We start from the raw sequence: 12,121 nt of genomic DNA on the forward strand, positions 1-12,121 counted from the left end.
GACAAGCTTTCCACACGGGCAAATTTTTCACGCCGGAAAGCTTTTCACTCGGCCGACAAGCTTTTCGCTGGCAAGCTTCATTCGGCCGGCAAAGGCCGAATAGCTCACACGACCCATGAGACATCACCTAGGTGGGTGTCTGGTCCCTCGTGTCACTTTTTCACTCAGCACCGGTCCGCAAAGTGCTGCCTCTAACTTTTGCATACGAAGTTGGATTGGGAGGATTTACATATCAAAATCGATCGCCTGGACGAGACGAAGACAATCCATGTTCCTCCATCCGAGGTCGTCTTGGAGGTATAATTGGCCGAACAATGATTTGAACATAAATATTACAACTTTGAACACAATTTTGGCCATTAAGATGAGGTCGGGTGGCGATGACACAAACATCAAAGTTGTTCCATTCGACGATGCAAAACTTTTCTGTGTTGAAAACCTTTTCATTTGAGGCCATCTTAATTGTGTTTTGTATCGTGCCAAAATCGGGTGTCAACAGAAGGACGTTAAACTGCCGACGAATGTGCTTGAAGATAACAGAGTTGAAGTTGACAGCACCATACTTGATGTCCTTTTGATAACTTGCACCTTCACCATGCACACAAATGGTTCAGACATTCTAAACATAGGTGGCTTTGGTCCGCAAGAAGATGCACCTCCGACGATGATGGCGAGCGGCGTATGCATGCACGGACAAGCTCTCCCCGCGCTCACGGCCAGCCCACCGACATGGCCGGAGCGACGTCCCGGTTTGCTCGCTCCCTGTTGATCGGGCTTTCTCCTATAAAAAACCACCCATCGATAGCACATACACAGCAGCGACAGAAAAACCAAGACCTACCAAATTAACTCAAGATGGCTTCCTCGTCGGTGCTGCTGGTTGCGGCGGTGTTGGCCGCGGTCGTGTGGGGCGCGCACGGCATCGCCAAGGTTCCCCCGGGCCCCAACATCACGGCGTCGCCTGCGAGCTACGGCAACAAGTGGCTGGACGCCAAGACCACGTGGTACGGCAAGCCGACGGGCGCCGGGCCCAAGGACAACGGCGGCGCCTGCGGGTACAAGGAGGTGGACAAGGCCCCCTTCCACGGCATGACCTCCTGCGGCAACATCCCCATCTTCAAGGACGGCCGCGGCTGCGGCTCCTGCTTCGAGCTCAAGTGCACCAAGCCCGAGGCCTGCTCCGGCAAGCCCACCATCGTCACCATCACCGACAAGAACGAGGAGCCCATCGCCCCCTACCACTTCGACCTCTCCGGCCACGCCTTCGGCTCCATGGCCAAGAAGGGCGAGGAGCAGAAGCTGCGCGACGCCGGCGAGGTGGAGATCAAGTTCCGGCGCGTCAAGTGCAAGTACCCGCCGGGCACCAAGGTGAACTTCCACGTGGAGAAGTCCTCCAACGAAAACTACCTGGCGCTGGTGATCAAGTTCCTCCAAGGCGACGGCGACGTGGTGGGCGTGGACATCAAGCAGAAGGGCGAGGACAAGTGGACCGAGCTCAACGAGTCGTGGGGAGCCGTGTGGAGGATCGACACCCCCCACAAGCTCATCGGCCCCTTCTCCGTCCGCTACACCACCGAGGGCGGCACCAAGACGACCGTCGAGGACGTCATCCCCAAGGGCTGGAAGCCCGACACCTCCTACGAGGCCAAGGGCGGCTACTGAAGCTGATGATGATGATGATGCCAAACCTTCCCGCGGCCAGCTTAATTAATTAACTCCTTCTGGCTCGTAAAGAAGAATAAACCAGCCGGACATATATCATACCTACGATATGATGAGAGCGTGAGTATACTTATTCATTCATTTACTCTAGGGAAAGAGCGTGGACAACTCCTAATTTGAGGTCCAGAACATGTGTGGTGCAACAAGTTCTGGGTGTAACCTTACAACCAACCAATAATCCATACTCCCTCCATTCCACAATATAGTGCCTATAAATTTTTGTAAAAGTCAAACTTTGCCAACTTTGACCAAGTGTATAGAGAAAATTGTTTACATCTAGAATACCAAACATGTACATTCTGAAAATATAACTCATAATGTATCCAATGATGTGCATTTGGTATTCTAGCTGTACCTACTTTTCATTATAAGTACGGTCAAAGTTTGTAATGCTTGACTTTTGCAAAAATCTATAGACACTACATTATGGAACGGAGGGAGTACCTACTAATAAAGGACAGTGTGTTTGTACGAAATTTTCGTTTACCCATGCATATTTTCCTCCACACATACATACATTTTTTAATAATAATAATAATAGCGCTGTTGTTATTGGGGCTCGGCTGGACGCCACACTGATGTTATCGGGCCTCGGATAAAAGAAGTTTATTCGCTGTCCCCTTCATCTGTCGGTCTGAGAGCAGCAAAAAGGTCATTCTTTCGTGCAAGGATTCAAACTCGCGAACTCATCAGTGTACCGTGGGCTGCAACCACCTGAGGAAGCTTATCCTTATGATTGAAACAAGATTTTTTACCTAATTAAAATAGGCCAACCTCGTTGGTTCTTATACGGGGAAAATTATTTACTCGAACTAATAACACTATCGGCTGCAACCACCTGAGCAAAGTCTGTAGTTGTGATAGAATAAGGATTTGTTATCCACGAATAAGGATTTGTTGTCCACTTAAAATATTACCACCTTGCCTATTCTAATACGGGATGTTGTTCCTTTACATACTTGTCACAACTTTTTTTAAAGAAAAACTAGGTGATGCTGTATTTTAGCTCATTGCCCGCCTTCACCAACTAGGGTAGCATACATCAATCTTACAATCTTTTTTTCATGTTCGTTCGTCCGTTAAATAGTCCCACCTCATTTTTTATCCAGCATTCCACCATTTTATATATGTCCCCAAGTTATCTAGGGTATCAACAAGCCGTCTTGAGAACTAATAAGTAGAGGGTGAGGCCATGATCTAATTTATCCCTTGAGAGCCACAAGCAGAGCTGGGAAAGGCCCAATTAAAGATTGTGTAATGAGCCAACACCGTTGACAGAAATTAACCATGCATTACATTGGGGAAATGGAAAAGGCTCCCTGTTGAAGGTTGTGCAAAGAGCCAACACCACTGAAAGAAATTATCCATACATTAAATTGGTGGAGTGGAAAAGACCCGATTAAAGGTTGCACAATGTGACAACATCGTTTGGAAGAAATTATCCATGGTAAAATTGGAGGAATGGGCCCGATTAAAAGGTGATGGGTGATAAATGAGCAGCTGATAAACCTTGGTGTGTGGCACCATCTGGATGCTGTCTTGGTGGGCAATTTCGTGAACGAAATATCTACCCTTTTTTTAGGGGTATCTAGCGTTTTCTTTGTAGTGCAACATGAGGCAGTGTGCTTGCACATACGATATTCATTAAATTTAAATATACTTAATTTTTTCGTTGCGACGCGTGAGCATTTGTGCTAGTTGGATACCCGCCTTGTTGTTTTGATGTACCAAAACTTCCATCATGATTATAAAGATATTTCAATAGGAATTTTTATATACACAATAACTATGTTTTTCTTTATTTCAAAAACCCCTTGAAAGATGGTTGCGACTGGGCTCCAAGTAGCCCGTTATTCATTTTTCTTCTCAAAAACTGTATCTTTACGTGTTCTCAAAAACTGTATTGCCACACCGGGAAAATGGGGCAGCACTATAGCTCCCTTGCTATCAGACCTACCGCCGTGGCGCCTCAAGGAACAACCTAGTGGGCCGGCTCAGTTGCATGTTTGTTTTTTCATTCTCTCAGTTTCTTTGTTTGTTTGTTTTTCATTTTTTGTAATTTTAATTATATTTTAAAGTATCTAAATACATATATTCCAATATTAATTACTTCAATTTTGAAATGCATGCATGGCAGGAATAAAAAATATTCATGCAGTCTATAAAATGTTCACACAACTTTAAGAAATGTAAGTACGATTCAAAAAATGCTGATGACTAGGGATGAAAACGGATGGAACTGAGCGCTAGCACATTTGTTTTTAATATTTTTTTTGCAGAAGTGGAAACGAATACAGAAACCCCGAAAATGAATATAAAAGCAGATACTACCGGAAACGGACACAAAGCGAATACAGAGCGGATATAGAAACAAAAGTGGGCGCTGACCGGAACTTAGACCCTTTGAATCATAGAGAAATATACACAAAAACAAACTAATTTAATGAATTATTAACATGGCTAGAAAATAATATGATTATATTAGCAACTTAGCATACTACTAGTAGAGTGCCCGTGCGTCGCCACGGGCATTTATTTATTTTTACTGATTGCATATATAAGCATAAGGCATGTCAAATTTTACATGTATAGAAAAAGGAGCCAGTAATGGACAATAAAGAATTGAAATCCACTACACTTGCAATGGATAAATTATCTGGACACCTAGGTGCCCAGACACTTTGACTGTTTTAGGTATGTATCGCTGCATAATGACTTTGATTTGTTTCCTAACTATTCTTAATGCAAGACTTTCCATACTTCATTTTTATTTCTGTTTTTCACTATTAGACATGCAAGATTTGCCATACAATAAATCGTATTGATGTTTGATTATTTTTCTGAACAACTACGGGTATCTAATATGCGTATTTTTATTTCTTAACTATCTAATACGGGCATCTAATACTTACTAACGAAATTATGTACATACGTGGGTATATATACTCAATAAATTATTTTCTGAAATATTACATTCTATTTTTGTTTTCTAACTATTTAATATGAGTATCTAATACCTATTAACGAAATTTTGTAATTGTTTTTGTTTCCTAACTATCTAATACGGGTATCTAATACTTACTGACGAAATTATGCACATACGTGGGTATATATACTCAGTAAATTATTTTCTGAAATATTACATTCTATTTTTGTTTTCTAACTATTTAACACGAGTATCTAATACCTATTAACGAAATTTTGTACATGTTTTTGTTTCCTAACTATCTAATAAGGGTATCTAATACCTACTAACATAATTATGTTCATATGCGGGTACGTATATGCCCAATAATTTATTTTTAAACTATTACATTTTATTTTGTTTCCTAACAATCTAATACGGATAAGTAATACCTACTAACAAAACAATGTACATTCGCAGGGTTCGTATATATCCAATGAATGCGTCATACGTACCACTCCTAATTTGATCTGTTATACAAGGGAGGAATAGATGCTATATAAGGAAGTAATAAATATCAACTTTTATTTCCTATGACATCTTAATACCGTGCCTTTCTATCACGTTACATGCATGCATGGGATGGTCCACGAATTAAAACCTGCCATATTAAGTAGCAATTGATACATTTATATTGGTTTCCAGATCAGCCGGTAAACACGATCCAATGATGGAGAGGCAAGGATATATATGTGTTACCCTGGGTGAGGAATAGTTATTCTTCACCCACCTCTATTTTAACATCTATGCACCGTAATTTTACGTTTCGTAATTTTTTTTCTTATTTTAGACATAAAAAGAGAACGTAAGAAAACCTATAATCGTTGTAAAAAATATTTTATGTCACGTAAAATTACAAATGTAAAAACATAGTGTAAAATATACATAAAATACAATTTTTGACCTATATTTTTTTGTTATGCCAAATTTTATGCAGTAAATCAATATGAATGTAACTATTTGTATTTCAAATGTAATTTATCTATGAAGTGATCGTAAGATTACCTCGGATGAAGAATAACGTATTCTGCACCCTGGGTGATGAATAGTAACACATATAGTGCGTACATAAGCATACTCATGTCAATTATAGAGCCCAGGTTATCTGAATTTGCGATGAAAACATATTCTTTTCGCTGCAATAGTGTAAAAAATAATATCGTTACGTGCATGGAAATTTGTGATGAAAGCTTTCTCCCTAGATGATTGCAAACCTGTGAGAGTAGTAAATCGAGCTTGGCGCTGTTCATCGGGGATGGGAAGATGTCAACATGGCTAGGAGGGTACCTTCACATTTGTGTAATGAAGAAGAGGTGGTTAAAATTAAATCGTGATTATTGTTAGACAAGAATTTGCTGATCAGGCGATGCGTGAATGTTTTACCAGCCGTCCTTAACGGTCCCTGGAAGGCCATGGCAAGAACTCATCCGTCACAACACGAGGATATTGGCTCTGCATATCAGAACCGAATTGGTAAAGGTCATGAGCATACCTGATTGAAACAACAAAGCAGGATATGGCTTGACATACCTGGCTAAACGTATGGATTTGGATGTTTGAATTGGCGTATTTCTCGACAATCTGCAAATGTATGAATCAGCATAACGAGGGATTGTTTTTTTCAAAACAGGCTCCCAATCGGCAATGTCAGGAGTGATTTGGATGATGGTAATTAATCTACCTTCAATGTGTCCTCATGGGTCAGGAGCAGCGGCACATTGCTGCCGCACTTCTTGTTCAGGGACTGCAAAAGAAACAGTATCACTGGATGCAATCTTAAAAATTAAGGTAGAACTGCCGAATTTGCTTTTGATCTCGAAAAAAAAGGGGCAATGGATGAATCGTGCATGATACCCCCTACATCGATTTGGGTCATGATGTGTTCCTCCGTCTCCGCCTCCGCCGACCCCAGCACCTCAGCCTCCGTCGCCGCCACGACGGCTATTTCGTCCCCTTCCATGCTACCACGACGGCCCTGGAAGACGCCGCCACTCCCCCTCCTGCGCTCCCCTAGCTCGCGGTGCCGCCATCCTGCACAAATGCAAGACGGTGGGATCTAGATCGGATGGATAACGAGGGAGAGAGAGAGCGACGGGTGATGGAGAATGACTGGATGACGGTACACCGGGTATATAACGGAAAAAAAGCCAAAAACAAATTTCCAGGAACTTTTTATGGGCTACGCACTGTCCTGCTCGTGGGAACCTTCTCTCGTGGGCCGAGGTCTGCCGCAGGCGCAAGCGCGGAAGCCTATGGGCTCAGCATACTGGCTAGTCACATGCGTTGGTGGTCCAGTTTGCCGGTTTTTTTTTCAAAACCGGAAACGTGAATCATATTTTGGAGTTAATTTTCAAACGGTTTAGCGGAATTGTGCATATGAGATGGCGTTGGGAAGCTGGTGAAAATCCGCATCTTCCATATATAGAATGTTTTTTCAAATTATGTGTGATTTAAAAGTAATTTGAAAAACGGTGAACTTCAGGGCGAAAAGTATTTTCGCGAATTTTTGCAAACGGTTTGTCGGATTGACGCAAATGATACGGCGTTGAAAAGCTATGAAAAATACACAACTTTTTCATATATAAAGTTTTTCTAATTCCTTACTGTTTAAATTCATATTCGAATATGATGAAAGTTGGTCTCGAATGCGATTTTTTTTAAAGTTTGTCGAAATGTGGCAAATAATATACCGTTGAAAAGCTATCGAAAATGCGAAACTTAGTCATGTTGAAATTTTCTAAATTTCACAACCATTTAAGAATAATTTTGAATACGGTCAGACCTATCGTGTTGTTTTCCTATCCGAAAAACAGAGTACTCGTACTGATCTATATGTGTGTTTGTACTGAGCTTCTTCTTACAGTCTGAAATGTTTTAGGGGTTGAGCACTTGAGATTATAGAGGTGAAACTTTAGGTTTTGGTTTTAAAATGTGTTGCGACGTATCATCATCACTGAACTTGCATGGGTTTTATAGTTGAATTGGATGAATTTTCTTCCCCAAGAAATGTTTTTTTTCTTACAACTTTATTGAATTCCATAGATGAACTAACCTTGTTTAATTTTTTGAACTTATATGCTCGTAATACATGTACTTTCCATGCACGAACGGACCTGATATTTTTAACTGCGTCGGATGAGCCCTTGAACTTATAGGAGTGAATGTTTATGGTTTTAATTAAAATATATTTTCTTGTCCGAACTTATGGTATCATCATTAAACGAGCCTGCATGGTTTATATAGCTGAACTGAATAACATTTTAAATGTGTTGTGTTTTTTCTTTGAACTTTCTATGAACTTATGGTTTTTCTACCATGAACTTGCCCACGTTTTTTTTCAACGAGATGTGCACTCCCCCAAACCAAGTGTACAAACGTTTACGGGAAGAGTAATTGAACTTTTGGCACCTGTTTTTTTATAAAGCGAGCTATCTTTTTTCTGACCGTCGTTTTCCGAACTATCAAAACTATGTTCATCGAACCTCCCAATGGCCTCAGTTGAACGATGAGTAAGGTGAACTTATCTTTTTTTGGGTTTAAACTTTAAGTTTGCTTTTTTTAATTTGAACTAGTGTTGTCGTCATCTTCAAACTTGCCTGGCTTATTTTGTTGAACCTCCGCGGACTTTTTTTTTCTAGAGAACATGCTTATGTGTGTGCTTTTCGAACTTTAACTTTTTTATGATGAACGCAAGGACTTATCTCTTTTTGCAACTTGAACGTTTTCACGGCGATTTTTTATAGTGTTTCATTGTTTTTAAACTTCCACACAATTAAAATATGAAATTTTGGCTTGTATACTGGCGAACCTTTTTCTCTTTTTTTTAAATGCCCCCAAAACTTCCTCGCCTCACGAGTATGAACTCTTTGAATTTTGATCTGTTATATTGTCAACCCAAAAACGAATTTGTTTTTCTGCGTCTACTGGTGTTTTTTGCAGAGTGGACTCATGTTCTTTTTATGTACCGAACTGTTGGAAGTTTGAACATTGAACTTTCGTGCCGACACAACAAAACACATAAAATCATCACAATCAAAGGTCGTAGTGACATAAGCTCATAAGCTCGGGTTGTGCTCCGGTCAGAAAAAAGATACATAATTACACAGCGGCCGAAGTATTACAAACTGACGAACACAATCAGCCACCTCTGAACTGATGAATTTCATTTTCCTTTACTGAAGTATGAGTACAGACAACTACAAAAGGAAAAGGCTGAGAAGCCTGACTATCTACAAGACCCTCCCAAGGGTACAAGATCGTAGCTGTGGTAACAAGCTAAACGTCGAAGTCCAAGCGGAACTACTAGCGAGACTGAAGTCTCTCTGCAAAAACATAAATTAAGCAAACGTGAGTACAAATGTACCCAGCAAGACTTACATCAGAACTAGCTACATATGCACGGGTATCAACAAAGGGGTGGAGGAGTTTAACTGCAGCAAGCCAGCTTTGACTCAGTGGCTATCCTAAACTATGACTGCTGGTAACTCTTTTGAGGTGGCGCACACGAGTCCATATATTTACCATATCAATACACCACTATGGATCCGCTCCCGTCTCCCTACGAGAAAGCCATCCATAGCACTCACACTTATCTTGCGCATTTTAGAGTATTTACTTCAAGTTAACTATGAACTCTACAGGCAACCCAGAAGTCCTTTACCGCGGACAAGGCTATTCGAATAGATCATTTATAACCCTACAGGGGTGTACTTCTTCACACACGCTCTCGCCACTTACCACCATGTACACGTCGTGTATCTCGGCAGCCTTCAAGCGGAAGCCTGGCGAGGGAGTCGGCCACGACCTGACTAACCACACAAGTCTCTACACTAGTAGAAAAAGGGTCAAATGTCAAGCACATTAGTGCCGGTTTGATTTTGAGCCGGCACTAATGTGTGCGTTAGTGCCGGTTCCAACGGCTAGCCAGCTGCTTTCATTAGTACCGGTTTGTGGCCGACCTTTAGCACCGGTTCGTGTCACGGACCGGTACTAAAGTGAGTGGTGGCAGGATGTTGTCAGTCCGGGGCCCCTCGAGCACCTTTAGTACCGGTTCATGGCACGAACCGGTGCTAAAGGTCATCCTACATAAGCCCTTCGTCCACCCGAGCTCGCTCTGTTCTTCCCCTCTTCCTCTCGAGCTCATCACACATTTTGCCCAAAATTTGTCAAGATTTGAAGGCCCCCATCCATTCAAATGATCACAAAGGTTAGCAACTTTGTCCTTTCATCTCTCATTGCTAGATTAGCTCTTGCAATGCTTTGTATAGTGATTAATTTATGAGTTTAGTAATTTGGTAGAAAATATATGTGCTAGTATTTGATTTATATGCAATTTGTGGTCAAAACTAACACTTAGTTTGCATATGTAGGTGTGGTTTACTTAGTGCCTTCTAAATCTCCGTCGTAACCACAGTCGATCGTCCGCACCGTTCCGTCGCCGGCACCACCTTGTGGTGAGCCTCTGCTTGTTCATGAATGTTTTACATTATCAAATTGATGTTTGTGTGATTTGGATATATAGTTACTCGTATAATTATCTTACCCGTATGTTGTTTGTTATACATAGTGCCATGGTTTTGATATCCGTCCCCGTCGACCCTCGTCCTTGTTATGATTCGGATGTGGTATATTCTCTTTTAAAACTAGTTGTTGCATTTCGTTTTTATGACAAATTATGCCCATCAAGTTGAGATAGATATTTTTGTCTAGGAGGTTTGTGAACCGGAAATTCCAACCGACCCTATTGTCGAGAGGTTAAATTTAGTTGAAAGAGAAAACGAGTATTTGAAAGAAAAATTGAAAAGAATTGAGGGGGAGAAGATGGAATTGGAGTTGCATGTTGCCGATGTCGTCGATGATCACAAGATCAAGATGGAGAAAATGCGCTTGAAGATTAGAAAGATTAGAAAATATGCCATTGATAGTGAGGCTTGGTATCATTATGTTGTTGGATCAATTGTTACCTTAGTTGCGATCTTGATCGCATTTGTTGTTGCATTTAAATTCTTTAGTTAGAGAGTTATTTGTTTGTTGTTTTAAGTCTTTTATGAACTTTATGTATGAACTTGTATTAATTTGGTCTATTCGGTGTTGTGTAATGAAGATGAGTCGACAATGGATGTACGATGACCGATGCTCTCCCGAGTTCATTAATGGCGTGCAAACTTTTCTGCTTGCGGCTGAGGCAAACAAGCGGGCGGATGGTTTTATGCCTTGTCCATGTTTAGTCTGTAAGAATGATCACAATTACTCTACGTCAAGAACCATTCACGTCCACCTGTTTAAGTCCGGTTTCATGCCCCACTATAATGTTTGGACCAAGCACGGAGAAAGAGGGGTTATGATGGAAGACAATGAAGAAGAAGAGGATGACGACAACTATCCTGGCCATGGGTTCCCTAAATACGATGATACAACAATGGGGGAAGAAGCTGAGCCGGCAATGCGGGAAGAAGCTGCAGAAGAGGCATCAGATGAGCCCGCTGATGATCTATGTCGGGCCATTGCCAATGCAAAGAGAAACTGCGCAAGTGATTTGGAGAAGAAGAAGTTGCAGCGCATGTTAGAGGATCACAAGAAATTGTTGTACCCGAATTGCGAAGCTGACAAGAAAATGTTGGGCACCACACTGGAATTGCTGCAATGGAAGGCAGAGAATGGTGTATCTGACAAGGGATTTGGAAAGTTACTGGTAATGATAAAGAATATGCTTCCAAAGGACAACGAATTGCCCGAGAGTACGTACGAAGCAAAGAAGGCTGTCTGCCCTCTAGGGTTAGAGGTGCAGAAGATACATGCATGCCCTAATGACTGCATCCTCTACCGCGGTGAGTACGAGGATTTGAACGCTTGCCCGGTATGTGGTGCATTGCGCTATAAGATCAGGCGCGATGACCCTGGTGATGTCGAGGGCGAGCGCCCCAGGAAGAAGATTCCTGCCAAGGTGATGTGGTATGCTCCTATAATACCACGGTTGAAACGTTTGTTCCAAAACAAAGAGCATGCCAAGGCGATGCGATGGCACAGAGAAGACCGTAAGAAAGACGGAAAGTTGAGAGTACCCGCTGACGGGTCGCAGTGGAGAAAAATTGAGAGAAAGTACGGGAAGGAGTTTGCAGATGACGCAAGGAACGTATGGTTTGGTCTAAGCGCAGATGGCATTAATCCTTTTGGGGAGCAGAGCAGCAACCATAGCACCTGGCCTGTGACTCTATGTTTGTATAACCTTCCTCCTTGGTTGTGCATGAAGCGGAAGTTCATTATGATGCCAGTGCTCATCCAAGGCCCTAAGCAACCCGGCAACGACATTGATGTGTACCTAAGGCCATTAGTTGAAGAACTCTTACAGGTGTACGTGCGTGGGATGAGCACATGGGGGAAGAATTTGACCTAAAGGCCTTGCTGTTCGTGACCATCAATGATTGGCCTGCTCTC

The 12,121-nt window shown here is 41.9% G+C and overlaps 2 protein-coding genes across 2 annotated transcripts; one reads left to right on the forward strand and one right to left on the reverse strand.

Moving 5' to 3' along the window:
* The first annotated feature begins 245 nt into the window (after positions 1–245).
* On the forward strand, positions 246–1,923 carry LOC109780812 (pollen allergen Phl p 1-like). The gene has a single exon (XM_020339396.4). The coding sequence runs from the start codon at positions 856–858 to the stop codon at positions 1,660–1,662; it is 807 nt and encodes a 268-aa protein (XP_020194985.1). The 5' UTR covers positions 246–855; the 3' UTR covers positions 1,663–1,923.
* On the reverse strand, positions 1,633–6,774 carry LOC141021407 (UTP--glucose-1-phosphate uridylyltransferase-like). The gene is made up of 7 exons (XM_073497194.1): positions 6,549–6,774; positions 6,369–6,431; positions 6,218–6,268; positions 6,071–6,139; positions 5,902–5,974; positions 5,693–5,823; positions 1,633–1,764 (listed from the first exon to the last, which is right to left on the reverse strand). Exons 1-4 carry the CDS (start codon positions 6,645–6,647, stop codon positions 6,080–6,082), a joined length of 273 nt encoding a protein of 90 aa, XP_073353295.1. The 5' UTR covers positions 6,648–6,774; the 3' UTR covers positions 1,633–1,764; positions 5,693–5,823; positions 5,902–5,974; positions 6,071–6,079.
* Between the last annotated feature and the right edge of the window lie 5,347 nt (positions 6,775–12,121).

This window comes from Aegilops tauschii, chromosome 4, assembly GCF_002575655.3.
Source record: "Aegilops tauschii subsp. strangulata cultivar AL8/78 chromosome 4, Aet v6.0, whole genome shotgun sequence".
In the NCBI taxonomy this organism is placed as follows: Eukaryota; Viridiplantae; Streptophyta; class Magnoliopsida; order Poales; family Poaceae; genus Aegilops; species Aegilops tauschii.

Bases quoted from the DNA above. Each gene is read 5' to 3' on its own strand.
- LOC141021407 (XM_073497194.1), bottom strand. From the start codon at position 6,647: ATGGAAGGGGACGAAATAGCCGTCGTGGCGGCGACGGAGGCTGAGGTG. The intron at 6,432-6,548 runs GTAGGGGGTATC...TTTCTTTTGCAG, and splicing joins ACATCATGACCCAAATCGAT to TCCCTGAACAAGAAGTGCGG. The intron at 6,269-6,368 runs GTAGATTAATTA...ATACATTTGCAG, and splicing joins CCCATGAGGACACATTGAAG to ATTGTCGAGAAATACGCCAA.
- LOC109780812 (XM_020339396.4), top strand. From the start codon at position 856: ATGGCTTCCTCGTCGGTGCTGCTGGTTGCGGCGGTGTTGGCCGCGGTC.